General features: G+C 38.7%; 1 protein-coding gene across 5 annotated transcripts in view; it reads left to right on the top strand.

Moving 5' to 3' along the window:
* Positions 1-23384, top strand: part of esyt2a (extended synaptotagmin-like protein 2a) — a 63074-nt gene extending 39690 nt beyond the window's left edge. For 2 of the 5 annotated variants that reach the window (XM_080861984.1, XM_080861985.1), the window contains exons 8-25: positions 3600-3655; positions 7778-7898; positions 8039-8215; positions 8953-9035; positions 9878-9926; positions 10393-10482; positions 10611-10706; positions 11518-11619; positions 14176-14238; positions 16135-16209; positions 16473-16559; positions 16674-16823; positions 17713-18140; positions 18333-18431; positions 18507-18638; positions 18733-18838; positions 19080-19129; positions 20089-23384. In XM_080861984.1, the coding sequence (XP_080718110.1) occupies positions 3600-3655; positions 7778-7898; positions 8039-8215; positions 8953-9035; positions 9878-9926; positions 10393-10482; positions 10611-10706; positions 11518-11619; positions 14176-14238; positions 16135-16209; positions 16473-16559; positions 16674-16823; positions 17713-18140; positions 18333-18431; positions 18507-18638; positions 18733-18838; positions 19080-19129; positions 20089-20134 (2010 nt within the window). In that variant the 3' untranslated portion in view covers positions 20135-23384. The remainder of the gene's footprint in view (positions 1-3599; positions 3656-7777; positions 7899-8038; positions 8216-8952; positions 9036-9877; positions 9927-10392; positions 10483-10610; positions 10707-11517; positions 11620-14175; positions 14239-16134; positions 16210-16472; positions 16560-16673; positions 16824-17712; positions 18141-18332; positions 18432-18506; positions 18639-18732; positions 18839-19079; positions 19130-20088) is intronic. The other 3 variants (XM_080861987.1, XM_080861986.1, XM_080861988.1) reach the window with 3 other exon arrangements.
* Positions 23385-26552: the final 3168 nt, after the last annotated feature.

Raw genomic sequence — 26552 nt, 5'->3', positions numbered from 1 at the left:
ATGAAACACCTTTAAACTGCAGATGCACAGAAACAAATGAAAGCATTTCAGTATTCAGTCCAGATTTTGTGCATTCATAAAAAAACGATAAACGAGTAACCTTACACCTACACTACGCTGTAGGTTTCACTCAGAGTGAAACCTACAGCCTGATGCCTGCATAGAAACCCACAAATAGCAGTTGGATGACACTCAAATCAGTTGTGGTGTGAAAATGAATTCTAATGAAATAACCTCCTCAGCCAGTGCAGAGAGCAGTTTTGCATGTTTGCAGACTGTGTTTATACTTTGCTTTTCAAAATAAAATAAAAAAACACTTCTGAATCTTTTGCTCTTTTTTTGTGATTTCATTCATTTCTAATGTGTTCTTTGAAATCCCCCAGCTGCTTCGATGCTCTTCCTGTGCCAGCCTGGCAGAGCATTGTTGTGGTCCACCATGTTCTACATAGAGCTAACTAGGCCACAGAAAGACATGCGTTGCTGTTAATCATTTGTCTCTTATGGTAATGACTCTGAAAAGAAGAAAAGACGCACACCTTTGAAGTCTTATTAGGTGTATAATTTGATTTTTATCCATTTATTGTTTAAATCAGTTTTACGTTTGTAAAGCGTAGTTTTGTTGCTTTTATTATGACTCATTTCCTGTTATGTGTACATATATCTTACTCTGTGCTAGAACTTTGCCAGTTTCTCACGTCAGTTTTCCCTCATTGCTACTCAGTCTGCTTCTGATGTAATGATGTTAGCCAACATTTCACATTTGAATCCTCTTTTATAATCGTCTTCACAGTTTCCTTATCTCACAGATACTGACCCACTCCTGCAGACGCACTCTTCTCCCCTGACACTAAAATATTATTGCTTTTGTTAAAAGTAGCATGTAATGATTTCCTAATAAGAGTCTGTGCAATGCAGTGCAGTCGTGTGATAGTGAACACTAACTATCAGTGAGCTGATTGTCGTCCCGAAAAACTGAGGACAGAGACTGGTCCTTGTTACTCTCTGAAAAATCAGGTTTCTAGATCAGTGGTTTCCAAATGATGTGCCTGGATTCAGTTCCACGTGTGCGATGGGATTTTGTAACTGCTAGGTCTCTGAGGTCAGCTGATCAATGTTTGTTTGTGGTACCCAGGTCCAGACTAAGAACTAAAAGAGGCTTGCTTTGGAGGTTGTGGGTCCGAGTTGTTGAACTTGCATCTGTCGGACTTGTTCAGACACTGTTGATACCTTTAAGAAGAAACTCATGATCCACCTGTTCAGGTCTCCTTTATGTCATTTTATCTGTTTATTCCATTTTAATTGAAAGCGTTACACAGATACATTTTAAAGCACAGCAGTTGTAAATTCATGGATTCATTTACTGTTTGTATTTTTTTTCATGATGGTTGGATCAGAGTCCTCCTGGTGGTAGACGGCAAACAATTTTGGCCTTAATGATTCAAAGTGTTGGCATAAATTTTTTTGTAGGGTATCACATCCAAATCATTATCTGGTATTAAAGAGACCAAAGTGTGTCATCAAGTATTTCCATCACAGCTGCTCCACCTCTACCTGTCGAGTCTTGGGCTGTCCAGTTGTGGTAAGCCTGCGCTCGCTGCAGCCTTAGATGGATTTTCTTGGATGACGGGTTAAACTCTAACGTATCTTCTGCTCTTTTATTCCATCCATCTTGACGTCTGATGTTGCAGTGAGAGGACCTTTTCCTTTTTATCGAGGTTTTCATTAGTAATTATATCTTGACACCCTCAACTCAAACCAACCATCATAGCATAGCAACAGATTTATTTCAATCTTTCTGACTAACGCTGACTTGTATGACCTGCTGCATGATTTGAGGATTAGATCATTACATGAATAAGCAGGCGAGTGAGTGCACACACACAAGTACTACCACTGGCTTCATACTACTTTACTTGGGCGTGTCAGGAATGTGGGGTTAGAATCAAAGTGGTTAATTACTTCTCCTTGTTATCTGGTTATTCAAGAAACCCAGTTAAAGTTCCAGTACAAAAGCCTCATAACTGGGTTAGAAATCCAGGTTGAGCTCTCTTTCTGAATATGAGAGTCCTGGCTAACGCCCTTTGCGACTCTTTTGTGGAATCAGTTGCTGTACGACGGGAACATGTTGCCGCTTGCATCAAGGGAGCATGCTGGCAACCTGCTGTGTCATAAAAACACATTAAATAGCAGTGCCTTCAATAAAGTTCCTGTTTGCATTATTGGCTCTGTTGTTTCTGTGCAGCTGACCGGCTCATACTTACCAGATTATCTTGAGTAAGATAAGAAAGTTTCATAGTGTAAATAATGTGATTACTGTTCTGTACAGTTAGTCTGATTCATCTGAAGCTTTCATACATTTTTATCCCCCATCATAGAAAAACACACACACATGCTAGCATACACACGCTAGTATACAAACACCATGTTAGGCTAACAGCTGACATATATGATCTTGTCTAAATTTAAACACACTGCTTGAACTTCCTGTTGTCCAGATGCTACCTGTGTTCGTATCATTTTCTAGATAGAAATGACTGGTAACTGTGACATTAGCAGTAATACACATTCAAAAAGTGCAACATGTTCCAAGGACATTTACAGCAAGTGACATTTTACTACACAATTTATTTATTGTTCTTTCCTGACTGTTGGAAAAACTAAAAAGCAGAAACACAGGGGAATTAAAACGGCTTGACTGTTTGTTTTGTGGTAATGAGTAAGAGGAAGTTCGCTGTTTGTCAGGAGTTTGTCAAATGTTATGATGACATTGATCTCTTTTATTAGCTCTTATAATGTAGACTTAATGTCTTGCAGCTAATTATTTGTTAGCATAAAGTAATGCCTGCAGTCAGTGCTGTGTGCGTTCACACGGGAAGCATCCGTATCGATTATATCGACTGAATTTAGAGCTCGGCTCCTTGGCCGTTCCCGTCTTTGAGGAGAAGATCTCAGAGAGACTCTTTATTGTTTCAGCATCTACATCGAGCTGCTTTGGGCTGCTCCCTTGTCACACATTTGATTTGGCAGTTTTACACCAGATGCCCGTCCTGATCTGACCCCCCTAAGGGGGATATGTTTCTCCAGCTGCAGTCAAACTAGCAACCTATCAAGAGTTATCTACTGCACTGTGGAAGCACATGATTTCAACATCTGGCTTCAACATCTGTATGAAATGAAAAACAAAAGTATACCGTTAAGAACTGTCATATAGTTGAAAATTGTCTGGTTTATTATTTGGAGAAAAAAGAATAAATCTGTGGTTTTGCTGAGATTATATTTGGGTATTGACTCATTCACATTTTTTAATTTTTATTAAAATGTTCACATTTAGTATGGCACAAAAAGCTTTTTTAAGCACTATAAAGCGTGAGTGCAGAGGGAATTTTTAATCATATTTCCTGAAAATTCTTAGACTTGCCGAACTCTGAAACCTTCAAAAACCCAGTCTAAACATGTTCTATCTTTCTGTGTCGTCACATTTTCATCAGGAAGCATTGAGGTTTTGAAAACACCAAATGGCCTTTTGCTTTGTTTTCTCATCTTCTAATTTTCTTGTTAATAAATCCAAGTCTAAATTGTAGTATTTGTCTGTTTTTCAGTTGCTGGACATCAATTGGACTGGGCTCACAAATATGTTGGACATTCCTGGTGTCAAGTAAGTACCTGCGGATAATTATTTATAAATAAAATCGGTGTGATTTTTGAGGGTGTCATGCAGTGTTACAGGCTGGATTGACAGTTATTTGCATTACGAAAGCATTCTATAAGTTCAGTTCAGTTCCAATAAACTGGAGAGACTGGCATCCCCACACTGCAGGGAAGGGTTTGTTATGGGAGAGCAAGATGGCTAAAGTCATATAGAGAAGTTCGGTCTTCTGATTGAATTTTTTCAAAAGCAATGACTGTCACACGCAGCGATGAATCACAGAGCAATGACTGCTGTCCCACTGAGGCATCGTAATAGTGTCACTGGATGTTTGAGGCTATTTGTTTCACCTAAACTGTGTTATACTGGAACTATTCTGTCTCTCATGCACAAGCACGCAAACACGCACCTACCGTTCTCTTCCTGGTGGGGGCGTTGTCACCCACCATGATTCCAGAGTGTTTTGTGTAGCTCACATGCTGCCGCGGAAGTTGTTGAGCATGATAAATGTTTCATTCCTGTTTTAATGCCGTGTAAACTTTAATTCCTCGTCTAACATAAAAACCAGATGTGCATTATTATGACATATTGTGAGAATTGCTGGGCACGTTATTTGAGATGATTTAAGAGTCTGTGAGTTAAAGTTGGATGCTGTGGGAGCCGAGAGCGTCTAATCTGTAGTGAGAGGCAGAGAGATGGCTTACCCACCTTTAATAAAACCCAGTTGCTTTTCACTGCTGTGTTTTGTGAGAAGACTTGTTTTCCTTTTTGGTTTCCGTTCAAGAATATTTTCCTTATTCTGCTGAGCTCATGGAAATATTAATTGACCTGGACATGACGCAAAGATTTCAGCTTGCTTCCAGCTGCAGCAACTGCAAAATATTAGTGTTTAACACAAAAACAGGAGAAATCAGACCCTGAATCAGCTATTAGTTCCTTTAGAGTTGGATTGTTTATTAAAATAGCTGTGAAAACTCTTATTTTGCAAAACTGTGGGGGGAAAAGGCACAAATTAGAAGTGTAATTTGGGCAATTCAAAGCAAACTGCTTTTTTATGGGAAATGAAAAGTCTTGTAACACATAATCTTTTATTTAGTATTCATTCAAGATTCATGATTTCTCTTTTCCCAGCTGCCTGGAAGTATGAGCTGAAAACAGACACAACATCAAAGTCTGGCTGAACTAGGATCACTTAATTTTAAATCAGAAAATATCTCACTTTCGATGAGTTTCACCACGTTACAGTTTTGGAAGCTCAAACATGCTGATCACTCGGAATCACGTTAAAGAGACACGCAGCCCGAGCAGGCTCTCGGGCTCTGATGCTCAAACTATTACGTTAAAAGCAGGATCGCAGAATGGATTATAACCATTCATTTTCCTCTAAGTGTTGATATTTTTAGCTGTGTTATTATGAAAGGAGACCTGCCACAGACAGAGATGGGATGTTGGTTGGATTTGTGGGAAGATTTTCCAGACAGGAATTCTTTTTTGCATCTTTAGGGACACAGAGAAGTCTTTGGTTTCTAAGCTTTAGGTCTTTTATTCCATTTTAAAGGGAGCAAATGTGTTTGCCAGATCCAGCTGTGTGGTCATTTGTTCCCTTAGTTGAGTGAAATAGATGTTCAGCAGAAAAAGACACTGAAATCTTTATCACTACATGTGCTTCATTTTATGCTTGTCTTTTATGCCTACAATAACTTAACTTCAGAGAAGACCTTCAAGTTGTTGCTTTAACTCGTCTGCCAAAGTCGATGATACGTGATGAAACTTTATGTGAAAAGTGTCTCTGATGCATTAGAGGATTTTTATTTTATTTTCCCCTTAAAGTCAAAATGTAACAACAAACTTTGTCATTATTGACTTTTTCTGGTTTGTTTTGCCTTTAGCTGAAATTGAATTCACAGACGTGTGTAACCTTAGATGAAAGTAATTGTCAAAACTTCTTCTTATTTTAACTACCAATTTGTATTTTTTACAAGAGAATAATCGTCCTAAATGTTAACAAGGTTTATGTTAATGAATTTTACAGCCTGTGAGCTTCCTGCGGTTTGTGCTTTTACCTTTTGCAGCAGTGGAGAGAGCTGAAAGCAAAGGCACATGAACATGCTTCATGTTTGTACAAATGTGAGCTGACAGCTTATTACATTAACCTCAGTCTAACACTAATAACAGTGATCAGTGATGCAGGTTATTAACCACTTCAGGTTAGTATTTAACCAGGCTTACACCACTTTTACGAAAACGGCATGAAGAGTTATTTTGACTTTTTTGACTTGTGAAGGCAACAAATATAAAACCACGTCGTGTTGGCAGAGAAACAGACAGCAGAGTCCAGCCCAGATCCTAAGACCCGAGCTCTAATTGTCTCGCGCTAACATTGTGGTGTGTTTGCTAGATGGCGTTTAAAGCATCTTCTGTTTAGTTCGGCTTCCAGGTTCTTGCTCTTGTCCGATGGTGTTGCCTTTTAACATCACTGTGCTATTAAACATAAGTGTACAGTAAAGTGTATATAAAGGGCTGTTAGGAGCCTTTATGCTCTTGATGATTTGATAGTGGTGCAGCAATTTTTTTTGTCACACAGTGTGAGAGTGCATCAAAGTGTGCTTCAGAGAGCCCAGTCTTTATAAAAGTCCATCCAGTTGTTGTTGGGATGTCAGTCTGCACCAGTGTGGTTTTTTTTTTCCCCACTGACTTTTAAGTTCTTGAAGTTCGCTTCATTTAAAACCCTTTTTAGAGCCACAGCTCCCTGCCCTGCCTGCTGTTAGCACACTGCTAGCTGTGTTGTTACGCCTTCATTGGCATGTTGCTGCTGGCTGGTGGTTTACTATTTGTTGTCAGCAGAGAAACACTGTGGTTTCCAAATAACTCCACCCTGTGAAATGTAACTATCCTTGTTCAGCAAGTTCAAAGAAAGTGTGTGTGTGTTTGTGCACTTTTGTGTGTGCACGTGTGTGTGTGTGTGTGGTGATTGAGCTACAGACCTGCGATAGCCCCACCCACCTCTTCCTGTGCGTGAGGGCGCTCATATTTCCTCACTGAGTATTTGCATTTAGGCCCGAAACAGTAGGAAAACCTGAGGTCACCCCTAGCTGCTTCCTTTTTGAATAGCAGCATTAATGCCACACATATACACACACACACACACACACACACACACACACACACACACACACACACACACAAACACACACAACATTCAGTCTATTACCAAACTGAGCTCCTTTTATAGGGTTGATGGGATGTGTTGAAACTTCATTGAGTCTTTAAGCATGGGCCTGGCAGCAGAATTGCACCACTTAATCTCATCTGGAGACAGTTATGTAGTTAAGCAAGCAGCTCAGGAATCAGCGCGTCGACACTAAAATCAAGTTTGCGCTGATGTGAAATCCCAGAGTAAAGCTGACCCAGAATCAGCTGCTCCAGAGGATTAAGTCATCCCTTCTGAAAGCAGCCGATGCTGTTCCTTACACAGGATGCTGCTGCCACCTAGAGGAAAGAGGTCAAATATCAAAGGATGATCCATACACAGTATTTAGTTTGCTGTCAAATAGAGATCATTTTGGCTTAATACAGAGGAGGTGATTGAACTTTTACTATTCAGAAATTCAATAAGAACATGATTCCTCCAGAAACGGTGTCTTGATTACTCCTATCTTAGAACAGTTTTACCTGGAGGTAGTTGCCACCAAACAAATAATTCCTGCCAAGCAGTTGCAGCTCATTCAGAAGGCAGAGCCTTTCTGTCTGCTTGCTTCTGCACAGGAAAGATGGTTGTTTGTCTTCTATTTATTTGTTAGCTTTTTTGTCATCTTTGCATCTGAGGATTACTTCAGAATTTATGTTCTTCATAATCAGTGTGCCGTGTGCTTCTTATGGGTGTGGCTCAGATATGTGACAAACTGTATGGTCACCTGACTCTGTCACATATACTTAGACATACCACAGTACTGAATCTGTACACAAACAACAGCTGGCATTTACTGGAACCAGAGGGAAGCATGCCTGAGCCCAGGGCCTCGCTTTGCACAGCTGGATATTTTAACACAATATAACATCAGTTTTAATGATTTCTTACATTTGTTCGTCATCTTCCCTCTCTCCTTCTCTCCCCGTCCATCACTCTGTCAGTGGGTTATGTGACAATCTACTGCAGGACATCATCTACAGCTACCTGGTGCTGCCAAACCGCATCAACATCCCGCTAGTGTCAGAGGCCCAGATGGCTAGACTGCGCTTTCCCATTCCCAAGGTAACACAATGCAGCCAAGTAAATTATAGCTGCTAAAAAAATATATAAATAAATAAATTAAACGGGTGAATAAATCTGTAATTTAGATGATTTCCTCAATGCCCTCAGAAGCTCTGATAATAATCTTTCTGTGTCCTCAGTGCATCCTGAGAATCCACTTCATCGAGGCTCAGGAACTGCTGCGTAAGGACAAGTTCCTGGGAGGGCTGGTCAAAGGGAAGTCGGATCCGTACGGAGTCATCAAGATTGGGACGGATCTCTATCAGAGCAAAGTCATCCGCGACACCGTAAACCCAAAGTGGAACGAAGTTTATGAGGTAAGCTTCAGAAGACGCTGCACGGAGTCACTGGTGACAAGATTAGAGTGTAATATTGTCCGATATCTTTTTTTGTTTTGTAGGGTTGTTGTAACATATAACAGTATTTAATATGGAGGTTTTTTCAATCTCCTGATTCCGTTGAGTTTTTAATTAATAAAGGTAATATAATGGGTGCACATTTTCGGCTAAGAAAGCTGTTTCCGCTGGATTTTACATGTTATGCTGCCCCAACTGCACCATTAAAATACACAAACACATAACATGTAGTGACAAGATTTAATATTTAATTTTTAGATTTTAAAGAAACTAAAAATCAAGACTAAATGATGGGTTGGGTTTTTTTTGTTCTGCGCTTTAATATTTTGATCAAAAAAGAGACCAAAGATAAATCTGTCCATGAGTTTGGTTTTTTAGGATGTGATTTAAATATTTATCATGTTCATCTGGTTTGATTTGTGAGCCACCGAAACATATTTTATTTATCTGTTCCCTTCCCTTTGTCTTTGTGGAAGAGGTGAATGAGCAATAATGATGCATAAATGTTTCTCCTGACAGTAAGAAATTAGTAACTTCATCTAATTGGATGTAATCTGTTGTCTTGTTTTGATCTGGCACCAGCAGTGGACCTGCTCAGTACAAAGTCAATGTGTTTCCATGCAGTCTGCAGCCGCGCCTTCTCGTTTGTTTGTGTGTGTACTGTGTGTGCAGTATGTAGTAATGCAGTTTATTTTCAGGCCTTGGTGTATGATCACTCGGGGAGCAGTATGGAGATTGAACTGTTCGATGAAGACCCTGATCAGGACGACTTTCTGGGAAGGTAACGCTGCTTCTTAGGCTGGATTTTAGCTGAGTCACAGAAGACTGTTTTAAAACGACAGCTGTCAATTTAGCGTTTTACTTTTCTAATTATGTGATGGTTAAATAATTATTCATCTGTCAAGTCAAATGCAAAAACAAATTCTTCTTTAGTGGCTAAAAATAAATAAATAAAAGTGTGGTGCTTTTTCTGTTTTTCTAACTTCTTTTTTTAAGTATATTTGTTATTTTTGAGGATGCCACCTTGGCTTGGAGAAAGCATAATGTTTAGATATTTTCAGCTTTATTTACTGTAGTATTAAGTTGATGACTGGCGTTCTAAATTGAAACACGCAATTCATATTTAAAGAAAACTTCTTTAAAAAATCTTATCAGTGTTTTTCTCACTAATTTTTACTGTTTGCTGTTTGATGTGATTCGTAACAGGTTTTCATCAAAGGACGAGGCCTCTGAAAGCAATCGCAGCTTTCAAGCCGAATCCTTGGTGGCGTTTAATGAAAGCAGCGCCGCGTGTCTGAATTTCATTTCCCACCAGACTTCATTATTGCGCAGCGTCACGACACAGTGTGTCGTGTGCTGTGATGAGTCAGCTTCATTCTGAAACCCTCTGTGAAAATTTAATCAACAGAAGGCAAAAATAAGGAAATTCCATCAGCAGCTTATATTTATAACTAATTCATTTTTTTCCCTGTAAAAAATGCAAACACCCAGACAGTCTTTGATAAATGTGAATTGCTGATATTATTTAGGACTGGGCGTTTGGCAAAATGAGACATTTGAGGATATTACACTGCGATTTTAAATTTTATTTGTATTTAAATTCTTCATAACTTGTTTTTCCAGTCTTGCAATCAACATGGCCGAGCTCCAGAAGGAACAGAAGGTCGATGAGGTGTGTGCTGCATTCAATGCTTTTGGCACGCTGCTGGTTTAAAGTAACATTTCAGTCGTTTAATTATCCAGTTAGCAATTTTATTCACTTATCACATTAGACTTTAATGCTGTTTTCTTGTTTCTGCACATGCAAGTGGAAACTCTTGGGTTTTTCTTTTGCACTTTGTAATAATGTTATGTTTTTGTAAGTTTCAGTAGGACCCTGATGCACAGGCATATGATGTCATTTGTTGTGTTTTTGTTTGCTTTGCATTATCTGACATCACAATAGCCAATCAAACTTAATGATGTCAAACAAATAGATTGAACTAGTGAATTTAAGTTGCATTTTTTTTAAATTAAGAATTATTTTTATAACTTGCATCATTTTAAGTAATTCAATAAAAAGTAAATGAGTGATGATATTTGCTGTAATTACAATTTTGCTCTTCCTGAAATATAACAACAACTTTTCTTCACTTCAGTGGTTTCCATTGGAAGATGTGGCTACAGGGAAGTTACACCTCAAACTGGAGTGGCTGTCTCTGTTGTCCACCCCTGAAAGGCTGGACCAGGTACAGTCGCCAGAGGGAGCTTAAATCCAGCACTCCATTTACATTTTTAAACTCGCTATGTGAGATGTTGTCTTGCTTTGTTGGAACTTTAACTCTGCTTGAGCCTATCTTTGCGTTTTTCCTCCCAGGTGCTGTCGGGCATCAGAGCAGATCGCAGTCAAGCCAGTGACGGCCTCTCGTCTGCGGTGCTCATTGTCTTCCTGGATTCGGCCAGAAACCTTCCGGTGAGTCGACCCGGCCGAACGTCGCACTCATGAACAGCAGCAGCGTTAATTTACTCAAACAGAAATTAAATCCTAAATGTATGGAGCTGAAAGACGAGGATGATTATGTTGATATAGCTGCTCTGTTCATTGATCTAAGCGTGTTAAAGCTCAATGAACCAGTGTTTGCAGTGTTTGCTGAGCTCTTAGTTCTTCACTGGGATTTTGTTTTTTCTGCAGTCTCTGAGATCAGTTTTATGTTTAATTTTTGCCTGTATCACTTCGGCCTCTTGCTTTTCTGCTTTCTGAACTTTTTTCTTGTTCTTCTCTCTGTTGTAATATCTGTTGTAATAACCTTAAGCTTTTCATATTTTTTGCAAGCACACAAGTAAAAATCAAGCTCTGAAAAGTTCATGTAAAAAGCTGAAGATTGAAAATTGCTTTGGAAGAGAAAAATTGTCTTTAAGTCAGAAGAGCAGAAGTGCTGCTCAGTACTGACTTCACCTCCAAAGCTCAGCAAAGAGTTTGAGGTGAATGGTTTATAATATTACTCAAGATCTCCATTAAAAAAATAAATTAAACTACATTTTATATTCTAAACATATTCAGCATATTTCCTTAATGTGGTAGTTTTACAGAGAATACCATTTCAAATTCCCTGTACGGTGGAAACATACATGAACTCACTCGCTGTTTGTGACAGGTGGTAAAAAGCTAACTCTGTTAAGAACTGTTCATTTCTGATTTCTGTAGCACAGACCTGACCTTCCTCTTTTCAGCCTCCTCTTCTCTGCTTTTCCTCTTGCTTCCTCACCTCCTCTTCCCTCTGAAGAGTGTCTTCGAGGGGAACTTGGGCTCTGGCTACTTAAAAGAGAGGCGCGCGTCGGGCCTCGTGTTTTGCGAGAACACGGCTTCTCTCTATCGGAGCTTATTTGTGAGTCCGCTGGCAGTTTTCTGCATCCTGCAGTGTGAGAATGGCATGATTAGAGAGCTTCCTTGTTTGTTTGCCTGATGAGCATGGATCCCTACGTGTGCTTGGGTTAGATTCCCTAATATAATTATTGTTTGTTAAATTGTTGTTGATTGGTTTGACTGATTCCAAAGCTGAGGAACATGAGAAAAGGGTTTGGCTGGAAGATGATCAAAACCACAATGATGGTTTATATTTAAGGCCTGTCAAAAGCATCCTTCCTCCACCATTATTGTGTATTACAAGATATTAGTGGTCTCGAAGAATGAGTAGACTTATGGTACATTGTTTCTACTAATCAGGTTTCATGTTCTCTTCACCGCAGCTAATTCAGTGTCTCAACGGCTCATTTCCTCCTAAGAAGTAAGCCATGCTGATGTTTTTATGTTTGGCTGCCGACACAGATTCCATTTTATCAGAGCAATTGAGTTTTACTGTAAAAGGGTAAACAAATCAATACTGCTCTGTGGATACTGTTAAAAGCTATTCAGTCTTACTCTGTGTTCTGCAATGAGACAGCATAAAAAACAGAAAATAGTTTGAACCATTTCGATGTAGTCTTCTCGAACACATCAGACATCAAAAGTTTAAATTTAAGTTCATTTCAGTGCTCACAGACTTGATTTAGTCCAAAAACAGGGGCAAAGTTACTGATCTCAGTTGTTTTGAAGTGTGTAAGGAGGAAGGCATGCATTTTGACCACTGTGAGATTTTTAGGTTAGGGAGGCTGAATTCTCTGTGGATTGCTTCCCTCCATCCTTCCTGTTTAAGCCCATTGTGTGTTCAGGTTTTCCCCTTCCCATGTGCCCACTCACTTCAACTCTGACATCACAGGCCAGAGCTCCACAAAAACCTGAAGCCAGTGTGATTATTTTTAAAGTAATGCACAGACTGTGTAATGGTGAATGCTAAGATGGCATTTAATTTATAGTAGACATACGTGTCTCTTTTCAAGGAATGATAATGTGAAATGTGAGAAGCTTCTTTTCATATGTTCCTGCTGAATTCAATCTTTTATCAATACAATGTGTAGGTGTGGCTGTAAACGATTTTTATTTTGGGTCAGTCCGTTCGGTGAGGCCTGAGTGTTTTGGGGAGATCTGAAGATGGCGCACTCAGAGTAGCCTTTAGCTGAATCATCTCATTCATCTAACTATTGACTTGACCTCAAGGGTTTGCCTCAGGGGCCTCCTGTTAGAATTCGTGAGGCGTCTTTTATCGGATTTTTATAGATAGTAATGGACCTCATTGGAAGAAATGGTTAATTATAGAATGAGGTATAAAAGATCTGAGAGGATAAACTTCAATGATCATAGGTTATCTGTCCTTGATATCAAGTATCTAACTGTTATTGCATACAAACAAAACTCAACAATAACCAGGTTTTATAAGATTGACCAGTAAAGGTATCAGCATGTGTATATCTGTTAGTTTAAATGCCAGATAAGCGCACACCCCTTGAGGGTTAGGGGGTTAGGGTTAGGGGGTAGTTACATCAAAGCCATTTTATTCCTACTGAACCTTCATATTTCTAACCCAAGCTCATCCCAGGGCGTAACATATTTATTCTGTCCATGGTTGGGCTGTTAAAGTCTCTCACTAATTCCCAAAACCTGACGCATGAAGGCCCACCCTGAGCGTAAACAAGCCATCAACATGATGTTCGATGACAGCCTTACAGTAGCATGTACAGCTACCCTTCCTTTTCCCCAACAATGCTTCTTCTGTCTAAATGAATTGGTTTCTGTCTTTGATGTAGTTGAAAGTTGAATAACAAGGATGCTACATTCTGTTTTGTTGCCATTTCACTCCATTCTGTTCTTGCTCAACACTGAAACACTTTTCATTGGGTTTGCTGTCCATGGTCTTAATATCTTTGTTTTCGTTCCATTTAGAAATCTTTATATTTGTTCCCCAATCATTACTATATCACAAATCATCTGACTTTCATTTTTCTCTGACACCCATGTATTTTCTTGTCCATTGTATCCACTGACTCTTATCTAATGCTGTGGTATTTTCACTAGAGTCCAATCAATGTGTTTTGGCTGATATTTTTGCATAATAAATGAACTGTAGATCTAAACATCTTTTAGAATCCTCAATATTTCATTAAAACAGAAAAAGACGTGAGTTTTTAATATCCAAACTATTTAATAGTGTCTAAAAGTAATGTTATATCAACGCGGTTAATAAAAAGTTAAATGTTTTCATTCATCGGTGTATGTCAGCCTGAATTTGCTGTTGGTTGAGCTCTAGTTTTAACTTCATGTCACGGTTTAATTGGGGAATAACACTAACCATGTGATCATTCATGTTGTCTCTCTGTCTTTGTCACTGTGCGGTGCATCCCGATACATCTGGTGATGCCGATGGTGTTGATGTGCTGACACCAATCCTTCCTCCACCTCTTCCCGGCATGCTCCTCTTTTCCCAAATAACCTGGTGGTGTGTGTCTGTGTGTGTCTGTGTGTGCTGTTGTTCGCTCTCTCCTTCCTTGTCCCTGTGGGAAAATCAAAGCGCAATCCGTTAGAGTTCAACCAAGCGGGGCTGAGGAAGGGCTCGGTCAGTAAGGCCATCAAGGTAATGCCACGGCAACCAAGCACACCCATCCCGATCAGACACTGAGGGGAAATAATATAAAGGAAATACAGTAACGCTTATGCACAATGTGACCAAAAGTATGTGGACTCCAATGTTTTGTTTGAGAAAAGTGTCTTAATTGTTGTGAAATAAACAAAAGAGCTCGACAGATTGCCAGTGGATGTTGGAGTGTCTGTTTTGGAAAGTTACAGATATGGTTTCTCCGACTGTAGATGTTGATAAATTCGATGTCAGACATCAATTTGGGGGATTTCTAAACAATTTTTTTTTATGTATGTAGCTTTAAGGTTGAGGGCAATGTTATGCTGAATAAGTGGAAAAAATGAATGCTGCCATTAAGTTAAAGAACGCTCGCATTAGTCAAAATAGCATTGTTATATTACTTACGGTCATGTTTATTTGCCGTGTGGCTCTGTTCTGTAACCTCTGGGCATTTCTGCCCCTACATTTGGCAACCATAAAGTCAGGGACCCGAGCAGCAAGATCCCCTCACCCACAACAGTTTGACATTGAAATGTAAGAAATGGTGAAGCTGGAGATGAGGTGGGTTACAGAGTGGCTTGCAGAAGCAGCATAATGACAATTCACCATGAGAGAATTGCAAACCAGCTGAGCCATAAGCTGATGCAAGCTGGCACGTAGATTTACTTTTATTTAAATCACGCCATATCACAACGTTGCTTCAAGGCACTTTGTATTAGGAGATAAAACCTCAGTAATCCGATGAACAACCACTTGGTGACACTGGGAAGGAAAAACTCCCTTTTAACAAGAAGAGACCTGAGCACAGGGAGATGGGGAAAAGCTGCTCTACTGGGATTTCTGCTGAAACTGAAGATAAAGGGTGTCCACATACTTTTGACCATGTAGTATATGAAGCCGTTAAGCACATTCAGGGAAAAACGTCTAAAACTTAAAATACTGATCTGAGTAGTCTGAATTTGTTTCTCAGTTTCCCGTTGCTACAAGTTTTGCTACTGATAGTTATTTTGTAGTTCTTCTAAAAGTCAGAAGTCACAGCTGATTTGTGGCGATACCCTTTACCAATCCTGTGGATACTGTTACTGATTTAGACACTCAAGACAACCTTTAGGGAAAGTTGTGGCAACCTTAAACAGTCAAGGAGTTTATTTGAAATGGTCAACCAAGCTCCAAGAATTGCATTTAAAATATTTACAGTGAGACTAACATGTCTGTTGTGATGGTTCACAGACCCACTATTAAGAGCTTTCACTGGAACTACTTTCGCCAGAAGAAAATAGTTCCTGTTTGAAGTGATTTGCAAAGAGGTCTGTGGGGATTTTCAGCAAAGACATGCTTCTTTTAAATATTTTAATGTTACTTTTATTGCTGTCTGCAGACTAAATAATCACATCAAACATCTAAAAATCTGGATTGTTGTATTAAAACTCATTAGGTCATGTTCGCATTAGGAAGTGCTGCTGTAGCATCCAGAGCAGCTTCACAACTGATCATGTTTCCTGTTTTTAAAACTCATTAACAAACTCCTCTCATCGTGTTTGTTGACTAAAACCGATTCTAACAGCGTGTGCTGTCAATAACAGCGTTGTTGTCTGAGCTACAGTTGAAATTTTTTTGGTTTCTAATCTTTTCTTTTACAATGATCTGGTGTGGTTTCTACACTAACTGGTTCTGGGCACTTTTACCTGTTGTCCTTTTTTTTTTTTCTTTAATTCCTTTCTTGAAAAGTCACAAAATGACACTGTGTGAGATAGAAATTAATTTAATCAGTGGAGTTCAGTGTCACTCCTTTTGTTTCAAACTGAAGTCCAAAGAAACACTCACTCTTGTTATATATAATGCTAGCATACCCAGTCCAATATTATTACTGTTTTTTTGTTTGTCCTGCTGTAGTCTGGTAAGAAGGTGACCAGTGATCCCAGCCCGTTTGTCCAGTTCAGAGTGGGACACAAGTCCTACGAGAGTAAGGTGAGAGCACGTAAAATCCACATTTGGTTGATTTATTAATTTCCCAAGATGCCAATTATGAAAATTGCAGCAATTTTTTGTACATAAAAGACTGATAAATGAATTGAATCAAAGCTTTAATAAATGTAAATAAATGTACGTTCAGGCTGTGATTGGTTCACAGCACGTGAGCCCTGTACCTGTACACTTGCTTCTTGACTTTGAATGTATGATCCATCTTGGCTTGATACTTTCTTCTTCTCTTCCTTTCTGTCTGTTTCCAGACCAAGTATAAGACTCATGAACCGTTGTGGGAGGAAACCTTCACCTTCCTCATCCACAATCCCAAAGTCCAAGAGTTGGAGGTTGAGGTATGAAGACATTCAGCTGATTTTATAAACAGTTAAATGCTTATAAAATGGAATATATGAACTGTAACTTACATTATGCCTTAAAATAAAACTTCATCACACTTAATATTTCAGGTGAAGGATGAGAAGCACGATTGTTCACTGGGGACATTAACACTGCCCCTGACTCGCCTGCTGGAGGCAGAGGAGATGACGTTGAACCAGAGGTTCCCTCTGAGGAACTCTGGACCGAGCTGTACCCTCAAGATCAAAATGGCTCTGCGGGTAAAGGAGCAATGATTTTTTTTCCTTAAGGATGATTTTTTCAGATCTAAAATGATCCAAGCCAATTTCCTTTGAAGCCATAAAGCTCGCCAGAGACGATGCAGGTCCCACTCTGTGACTTGAGAATTTGGGTTTCTAGAGATTCTGATGAAGAAACGCATGTGATGATAGGCTAGGGGAGAGTCTTTGTACATACTGCTCCACTACCATGACGATGCATCGCATTGCTTCTATAAAACATCAAAAATTCAAACTCTTGACCTTATGTACAGTACTTTTTTGCCCCACTGTAATTCAGTGAATCTAATTCAATGAGTATTTTCACATTACATGTCTTGCTTCTGCATCACTTATTTATAAAGTGTTATTGTTAATGACATTTTAACCTTTTCTGAGGAATCATTTCAACTATGTACGAGTAATGATTTGGATTTTGAATTTCAGCACACTTTCTGCAGAACAGAAGGCAGTGCCTGCACAGGCCTCTGTTTACCCTCATAGGAAAGCTTATCAGCAGTTCTCAAGTGAATGCTAACAGTACTGCTTAACTAAACAGAAGATTTGAGACTGTAAGGCAACAGTAACATTACCCATTTTTACATCATTAATATTAAAACTAGTTAACCACCTGGTGTCTCTCCAGAGTGGAAAACAGTCTATATGATGCTTTTCTTTTGTGATTAAGTTTACAGAAACCAAACATGCCACAGCGCACGTCTGTGTTGAAATCTTATTTGTAGGTAAACTGACATAAAGATCCACTGACTAACTTTTCCCTAGAACTCTTTCTCAAAACAAAAATATAGAAATGCCTTTCCCTAGGTTTGTTTTTTGTTGCTGTTTATGCCATTCAAAACTGTGAAAATAATTATTCTGATAATGATTTCAGGTGTTGAGTCTAGATAAGGGCACTTCAACAGCTTCAAACTCCACCCCGTCCTCAGTGCAGGTCCGCAAATCCGAGTCCTCCAACTCGACCCCACGGCCCTCTATCTCCTCAGAATCGCCCAAGCCTCCCGCCTCTACCTCAGACATTCCCAGATCATCCTCCGTGTCAGCCAAGGAGATGCTGAACAGGCAGAAAGAAGCTAAGGAGACTGTGAGGACCCAGCAAAGCATGGACTTTGGGCAGGATGGCAGTGTAGGTGGAGGAGGGAAGAGCTTGGCGGAGACTGGGAGAAGCACCTCAAACCTGGCCATCTCGGGCTCCCAGCAGTACCTGGCCAGTGGCAAGGAGCCAACTCCCAGCATTGCTTCAGACATCTCCAACCCTTACGCTGCTCAGGAGCTGCAGCAAAGACTCGAGCAGTTTCACAAGTATCTATCAGTCTTTATCAATAGTTCCTAATATTTTTACATCTTATATCATGATTTAAGGACATGTTGAACAACAAAGGCAGCTGTTTGGTTGGTGTATAAGTGTGTTTTGATAGTGTGCAACAACAAACCTAAGAGGTCATTACAGCTCGGGTATCGTGAGCATGTTTGATGTATTTTCTGTCTTCATAGTGGTTCAGGCCCCAGTCTTTTCCCCCTGGGGGAGATCCAGCTGACGATCAGACACAGCTCCCAGAGAAACAAGCTCATCGTAGCTGTTCACAGTTGCAGGTAATTAAAAAAATGGGGTGTTTCTTCCTCAGACACATTAGTGTTTTGACTCTTACCCTTTGTTGACTTCCTCAGAAACCTCATAGCTTTCACTGATCATGGCTCGGATCCTTACGTCCGGCTCTACCTGCTTCCCGACAAGCGGAGGTCAGGTCGAAGGAAAACTCCAACAGTCAAGAAAAACCTCAACCCGGTCTACGATGTGACGTGAGTCCACCCCTCTCACTTCTTTTTTTTTTCAGCCATTTGATAAGCAGAGCAAAGCTCAAAAAAAATTCACTGTGTCATTCTGCCTGTTTAGGTTTGAGTTCAGCGTTTCCCTCGTGGAGCTCCACAGGCGGAATCTAGATGTTGCCGTGAAGAACGGTGGAGGTCTGCTCTCCAAACACAAAGGCCTGCTTGGAAAGGTGCAGACATCTTTAATTTATTGTCTGTATTTATGTGTAACTGAAAAGCATTTCTTTAACACAATGAAGCCATCAGAGTGGAAATTTCGCTGGTTTTGAGAGAAGCCTCATTTTGTTAGACTTTGTCTAAAAGTTCAAGTATTGCTGTTCTTTCTGCTTCTGGTGTCATATTTCTATGAAGTGCATCATTTTGACTGTATAAGAAAACGTTGTGGGTTTGTTTTTGTTTGTTTTTAATCAGGTTATGGTGGAATTGACTCATGATCAGATCACCAAGGGTTGGACACAATGGTTAGTCGTTCATCTCGCTTCAAATCTATTTAAAACAAATACAGTTTACTTTATTATGTCATATTGAGTTCATAGCATGGCTTGGAGAATAATGAGTTCAAATGTAAGTTTGCTTGTATATTTTTTTTTTTGATTGAGTAGATTATCATGAAGTTATTTTTTACATTATATTTTTTGAAATTAATATTGTGAATGCATCAATAGCTTGGATTAGAGCTAGCCTTACCTAGAAACACATCTCACGTGAATATATAAAAAAGGCCTTTCTGTACTATTTATTTATTTAAGTTGTATTGGCCAGTCATTTTTGTGCAGACTGTTTAGAGGCTATTGGCTTTGCCAGTGGGCTATCGTCTAAAGCACAGGTGTCGAACTCCAGGCCTCGAGGGCCGGTGTCCTACAGGTTTTAGATGTTTCCTTGATCCAACACAGCTGATTTAAATGGATAAATTACCTCCTCAACATGTCTTGAAGTTCTCCAGAAACCTGGTAATGAACTAATCATTTGATTCAGGTGTGTTGACCCAAGGTGATATCTAAAACCTGCAGGACACCGGCCCTCGAGGCCTGGAGTTCGACACCCCTGGTCTAAAGTCTGTGGATTACAAATGCATGTCTCTAGGCTTATTTACTGGATAAAATGGCCACTGTTGCTCATCCATCACTAGTTAGTGAAGACTTAGTTCTCAAGTGAAAGAAGATTAGTCAATTTTCTGCTTAAATATTGTGAGATTATTTTTGTAAAAAAGGCACAGACCTGAGGCCAAACATTCAATAAGCTGTATGACAGTAAACATCCATCAGTAGTTTATAAATCACTGGTATAAGGACAACAGTTGGAGAAAGGGCAAATGTGCCTGTAGTGGAGATAAATGAAAGCGATGTGACGTTAAAGGTTGCAAAAAGCTAGATTTCATGGATTATGAAGCAAACTCTAAACTACTTTTTCCCTCCTGCAGGTATGAGCTGAGCTCAGATGGCCTGGCCAAGTCCAACCAACTTTAAGTCGCCATCATTAGTATCGTCATCATATCACCACACTTCCACTTTATATTCACTTCACTTCCATCTCTACAGTACGATGTGTTTTCTAATAATTTTCATTATTTCTAACTGTAAGAAACAAACTGATTAAGAAAAGCAGCTTTTGACACTCATTTAATCACATCAGTCGCAAGGCAAACCTTCCCTTTAAGAAGTGAGTGATTGGCTAAAGGGAGTATATACATGTAGAGAACTATACTACGTTGTGTAGTGCTATGGAAACCTATATTCTATATTTAGAGAAGTGACTGTTTTTTTGTTGTCTTTCCACAAAGAATGATAGTGTACAAGTGTGTAAATAATGTACAGTGATGCTGGACAAATCAGAGTACAGGGGTGTATTGTAGAAGTGAGAAGGAGTCGTGGTGTCTTACTTGGCCAAATGATTGTTTATAATTTTATTTCATTTGATTTAATTTTTATTTTTTAAATGCAAAAACATTCTGGACAGAGTCGCACCAAAGAGTGGAGTATTTTTATTATTTAGCACAGTTGGGGTTTTGGGTAACACAGCAATACACTGGCTTTATTTCACCGTAATAACGAGTGTGCGTGTGCGTGTGCGTGTGCGTGTGCGTGTGCGTGTGTGTGTGTGTGTGCAAAACCCAAGCAAAAATAATGATATGCACACACGTGTGTTGTTTTATTTGGTGGCATGTTTCTGGGTTTACATTGAAATAAGGCCATTATTAAGTGTTACCTGTTTGTTTTGTAAAAACTGAATATGAATATTGCACTTTTTTTTTTCTTTGTTTGTTTGTTTTTTTAAATCTGTTGATTATCATATTTACTCAGTGCAAACATCGCCAAAACTCATCTATAGACAAGTACAATTTTTTTAAACCATAAGAGGTGGTAAAAAAATAGTGTTGAAAGTTCATGGAATAGTTTAACATTTTGATGAAAATGTTTTACTCACAGGTCTCTGCAAGAAGATGTTTAGCTTAGCTTAGCTTAGCCTAGTTTAGCTTATCGTAGCTTAGCCTAGCTTAGCTTACTTTAACAATAAAGTTTGTGTGTCCTTTTGGGGGGATTTCTTTCCTCACTGTTTGGGTTACGTTTAGTCACCACAACTACAGGTTTGCCCATTAAACCTGGACAAAAAAAATGCTGAACAAAACCAAGTAACTATTTGTAAAAAGTGTAGAGTGAGACCTATTTCACTCTCACTATTGGCCATGGCTGTTGAGTCAGTGCACAGATGCCAAACATCTCAATGCATACCCGAGACATCGGTGGTCTGGCATTATTCGACACTCTGGGAATGGAAATGGTCCAAATGACCTCAAAATGATCTTTTATTGTACCATAAGGTGCTGTGTTATATACGTTATCTTTCCTTACAGATAATTTAGTGTTTTGAAATCAGTAACCTTATTAATAAACTAACAGCTGGCTAAAATAATTATTTACAGCAAAGTTGTGTGATGGGACTAAAGACCACATAGAGGAACCCCTTTTTTTTTATTAGTGATAGCTGAACATCGGTAAAACTAATTAACAAGCCGTGTTTTGAAAGTTTAAGATGTTTTGGTTGCAGAGGGAGGCTCATCAGAAGACTAAGCTAAACTAAGCTAACTCATCTCGACAGTTGCTGGTTTTAAGTTTTACAGGGTTTTTTATTTTTCTCAAAATGTGTTACTATTCTATCATAAAACTGTATTTTAACAGAAGTGTTTTAAGGATCACCCACTCATCCTCCATGTACGTAAAGCCACTATGTGTAGAAGTGTAAATTGTCCACGGACAGTCTCCATTGGTCGTATGGAAAAAGACATAATGACAATCAATTTTGGGTTTTTTTGTTTTTAAACTTTTATTTACATTTTATGGTAGAAGCTTAACATTATAGTGAAAAATCCAAAAATTCTTTATGAGGAAACCTTAAATTATATAATTGTCTGGTTTGAGAAGAAGCCAGTGGTAGCCCCAGGATTTTTTTTTTTTTCTTATTAATTTATTATTGTCCCCTGTTGACTTCCTGTTATATGTGTTGATAAAAAGCAGTAAAAGTCTTGTTTTTCCTGCATTGATATAATAAAGTAATTCATCATTCTCACTTCACTGATGCTCTTCTTTAACTGAAATTCTGTTAATGCTAGTTCTTTGCAACAAATGTTTTGGCTAGTGTTCATTTATGTCACCCGATTTCACAGGGATTACATATTGGAAGGCATCTACACATAGTGGCTTTAAAAATATTTGGCAACATGATTTTCTTCAGTGAAACAAATGTTTCTTTTAAAAATTTATTCGTAACACTCAGAGCAGGTTTTGTTGTTGTTGCGGTAGCATTCATATTTCCACTAGCATCAGCTGTTCAGTTTGTTTATGAATCCACTTAAGTCTTAACTCCGAATGCCATCTGAAGGAAGGTGCACAGACACGAGTTGAAAATGATCTTCCGTGGTTTTTTTTCTATATCTTTTTAAATACAGTTTTGACTTTACAGCACACAATCCGAAGGGATTTATATCAGAAAGAAATGCAAAACAACCATAGCTTTTGTGTATGTGACCCGACGCAGCCAAAGAACAGCAGATTTTCTGTTGATAAAAGTTGGGGTAGTTTGACCTTGGATTCTCACAATATAACTTCTGGATATTTGCCTTGTGCTCACATCAAGCATTGACAAAGTATTTTACATTTATATATGTTAACTGCATTTTAATGTCTTGATGTTTTTTTTATTTATGTTTCCCGTCTTGTCTGTAAAGCATCAGATTTGAAACCTGTGCCTCTGGGGTCAAGTTTGTCTTCTCCCATATGGAAGTAACATAACATAACTAAATGCTGGTTTTACATGTATTGTGTGTGTCTGGTGAAAATGACCCTTACTTTTTTCTTTTCCTTTTTTTGTGTGTGTCATGCAACATAATTATAAATATTCTGTATGCAAGGGGAAAAATTCACAAGTAAACTATAGTATATGACATGTTAGTATTTTGAGACTTGTGTTACATTTGCTGTTAGAGAGAATGGGAATTTTCTTTTTCTCTTCTATTCCATATGGGCTGAAAAGCGATTTCACTTCTGTGTCTTCTTAATTTATCTCGTGCCTTAAAATGTACATGACCCAGAGATATTTACATGTTTGGAAAGAAGCAACAAATTGCTAAAACAGCTTCCTTGTTCCTGAATGTCTCCTAAATGTCTTTTAAAATTAATAAAGAGCTTTGGCTGGCTTATAGCAGCATGAAGCTGTACAGGACTGTGTTTTTTGTTGTCATTTTTAAGACTATAGATGTGTTTCTCTAGTGGGTGTGCAGCTTTTAAGGAATTTCTGAGTAAACCTTACAATAATTTATTATGAGAAAATAAACAATAGTCATCTTTATATCTAATCTATTGATGGAAATTATTACATATTATATGTATTATAGAATCTGCCTTTAATAAGATATCAAATGGAGTATTCAGGACGTGTTAGCGATTTTAATTTTTATAGGCAAAAATTACCTAAAAATTGCAAGTGCAATGCAATTAACATTAACAGCTAAGGACAATAACAACAGATAACAGACAACAGTTAAAATAATGGTGTATTTAGGAAATATAAAAGAAGGGTTAAAACAAAGGACACTTTTTATCATTATCCAGGGGTGAGGTCATTTGCTTGAATAGAGACCTTTGGCATAACTTAAACTTTCATTACCTGTAGGGATTCAATATGGGTAAAGATGAGGCCTTGTAAATAAACAAAATCTGGCTAGAAGAAATACAACATTAACCAACAGATCTACCTTTTTTAACATGAATAATCTTGAACTCTACATCAGGTACAAATGGTTTATTGCTCACCCAATTCCCTTGTGCTCACAGTACTGATGGGTCCTCTAGGTCAGGGATGTCAAACATGAGGCCCAGGGGCCAGAATTGACCCAGTAAATCTGGTATCAGGTTATTTTTAAAATCACAATTTCACAGCCCACAATTACAGAAGAATCTTCAGTGCCATCTTAAATGTGCCTGTGTAGTATTTGTCGACTTGCCAGTTCTGCACAGACCAATTGTTTGAATGTATAACTGTCTTAATACTGCAGCTCTTCTTGCCGTAGATACTTGTCTAACAGAAGTTAGCGCTGAGGTAAAGGGTTTTGCACTGTTACCTCACAGCAAGAAGGTCCTGAGTTCAATTCCACCATCAGCCCAGGGTCTTTAGTTTGCAAGTTCTTCCTGTGTTTGTGTTGGTTTTCTCCAGGTATTCTGGCTTCCTCCCACAGTCCAAAGACATGCAGTTAGTGAGAGTAGGTTAATTGGAAACACTAAATTGCCCATAGGTATGAATGGGAGAGTGAATTGTTGTCTGTGTCTGTGTTAGCCTTGTGACCTGTCCAGGGTGTACCCTGCCTCTCACCCAAGACAGCTGGGATAGGCTCCAGCCCCCCATGACCCCAAAGCGGATGGATGGATATGAGGTTTTGAGGTGAAGAGCATAGTTACAGTAGGGAGTAATTTAAAATGCTTTTGACCACAGAAGCCTGCTGTGTGTTTGATAACTGTTGTCATGTAACATTGAACTGTGTCATTACCAAGCTGTTACTGTGACACAAAAATGACAAAAGTTTGGTTCAGGTTTGACGTGTACTGTGGATTTTAGATCAACTGTCACCAATAGAGTAAATTCCTACAGTGTAATACAGGATAGTAAAGCTCACTTAGTAAAGTTTCACACACCCAACATAAAGTGCCAATCTCCTGCACTGCATTGCTCTCAGTAAACACTAGAGAATGCTGTTTTGCTTTATTTGTCTTGTAACTCATTTTACATTTTAAACAGGTTCTTGTGGTTTATTCTTAAATGTTTGTCAGAGGTCAGAAATAGATCTGTAGCCATGTTTTCCTTAAACATGTGCAAGATGTAAATAATAATCCACTACTTCGATATCTGTTCAGTGTAACTCAGAGTGTAAAAAGGCTGCTTTAGCTTACATTTGTTACTCTACATATGGCAGAAAAGAGTGAATTTCACCTTTAAAAAAATCCTTTTAATGGACAGAAAAATGTCATCCTGTTATTTTACAGGGAACAAACAGAAACGATAAAATTTGCTCTGTTTCATCTGTTTATAAAATGAATCATCCAAAGCTCTTAGATTTGCCGTGTAACCCACTGTGAAGTCATGGGGCCTGTGTCATAAAAACACCATACCCATCAGTGCTGCTTACGACATGGCATTTATCAGTGATAGTCTTTGTGTCCCATGAGGCTCTTGCAAGCGCATGGGCTGTGTTATGTTGTTTGTTTTCAGTAGGTCTTAATATGAAAATTACAGTGTGAGAGGAAATTATGTTTTAAGTGAAAGGTGCTCCAATTATCCATGTTAGCAACAAGCTGAAATAGGCGTCTTCTCTGTGGTTTTCAGTTTTATAAGGTTTTCAGGTTCTGCAGAAGATTGTCTGAATTTGTTCTTTATAAGGAGAAAATAAAATTATGCAATATGTGTTCAGACTGTGTGAAAGTTTTTGCTGTCATTAAAATGAAAAATGAAGGGATTGCATGATTTGTTTGTTTAATCATCCAAAAATGGATTTAGGCTGGTAAGATATCACATTATTTACTTTCTGCTCAAAGATGCTGCACTTACAAGTGCTGCATTTTCCAGCCTTTCCAGCACTAACACAGCTATCCTGATTGTATACGTTTCTCTATGTGACCCTGAACACACCACAAAGTAGGAGGTCAAAGAGTTTGACAGAATCAGTCAGTGATTTGTTTGTGCTTGTGTCTCCATTTTGTTCCTGTCCTGAGTGTAAACGTCAGAGATGCTTCAGTATTTACCTACAGACTGATAAGGCCTCTGCAAGCACTGATTTGCTCTTCTAGATGGAAAAACCTGTGTGAATCGCACTCTGACCCACTTTGATTGCTCCTAGATATGCTGACACACACACACACACAGTACAATTAATTTCATCAAGTTTGTCATAAATGACCTGAGCAGCAAGGTGGCAAAGGAGAAGCTTTTAATCTCTTCAGATAGTTCTGACTGGTTAAAACCAGTCACTCCAATCTTCCCATGGAGTGACATAAAACAGAAATGGTTGATGAAGATTCAATAGTTCTTTAAAAGAGATCTACCAGGATCATTTCTAGCCCATTTTATTTATTCCTGAGCCCTTGTAGAGTCGCTTTTTTCGCTGCTTAAAGTCCCTCATCCTCTTCATTGTCTGTCTGACGCAAGCTGTTTTAGCTCCTCTGCTTTTATGCCAACTTTCTTCAAACTGGCTGTTCCTGACAAACAGTAGGTTTGAACAATGAGTGATTGCTGGGGTTTTCTCTGTAGTAATGTAAGAGTATTTCCTTTGCAGTATAAAGCATCTTGAGGTGATTATTGTGTGGGTTGGCATTATGTGAATAAACTGCGTTGAACTAAGGT

This window comes from Rhamphochromis sp. 'chilingali' (genome assembly GCF_963969265.1).
Source record: "Rhamphochromis sp. 'chilingali' genome assembly, chromosome: 16".
NCBI classification, from domain to species: domain Eukaryota; kingdom Metazoa; phylum Chordata; class Actinopteri; order Cichliformes; family Cichlidae; genus Rhamphochromis; species Rhamphochromis sp. 'chilingali'.
Note: the sequence above shows the minus strand (reverse complement) of the source record. Positions and strands in the feature narration are given on the sequence as shown.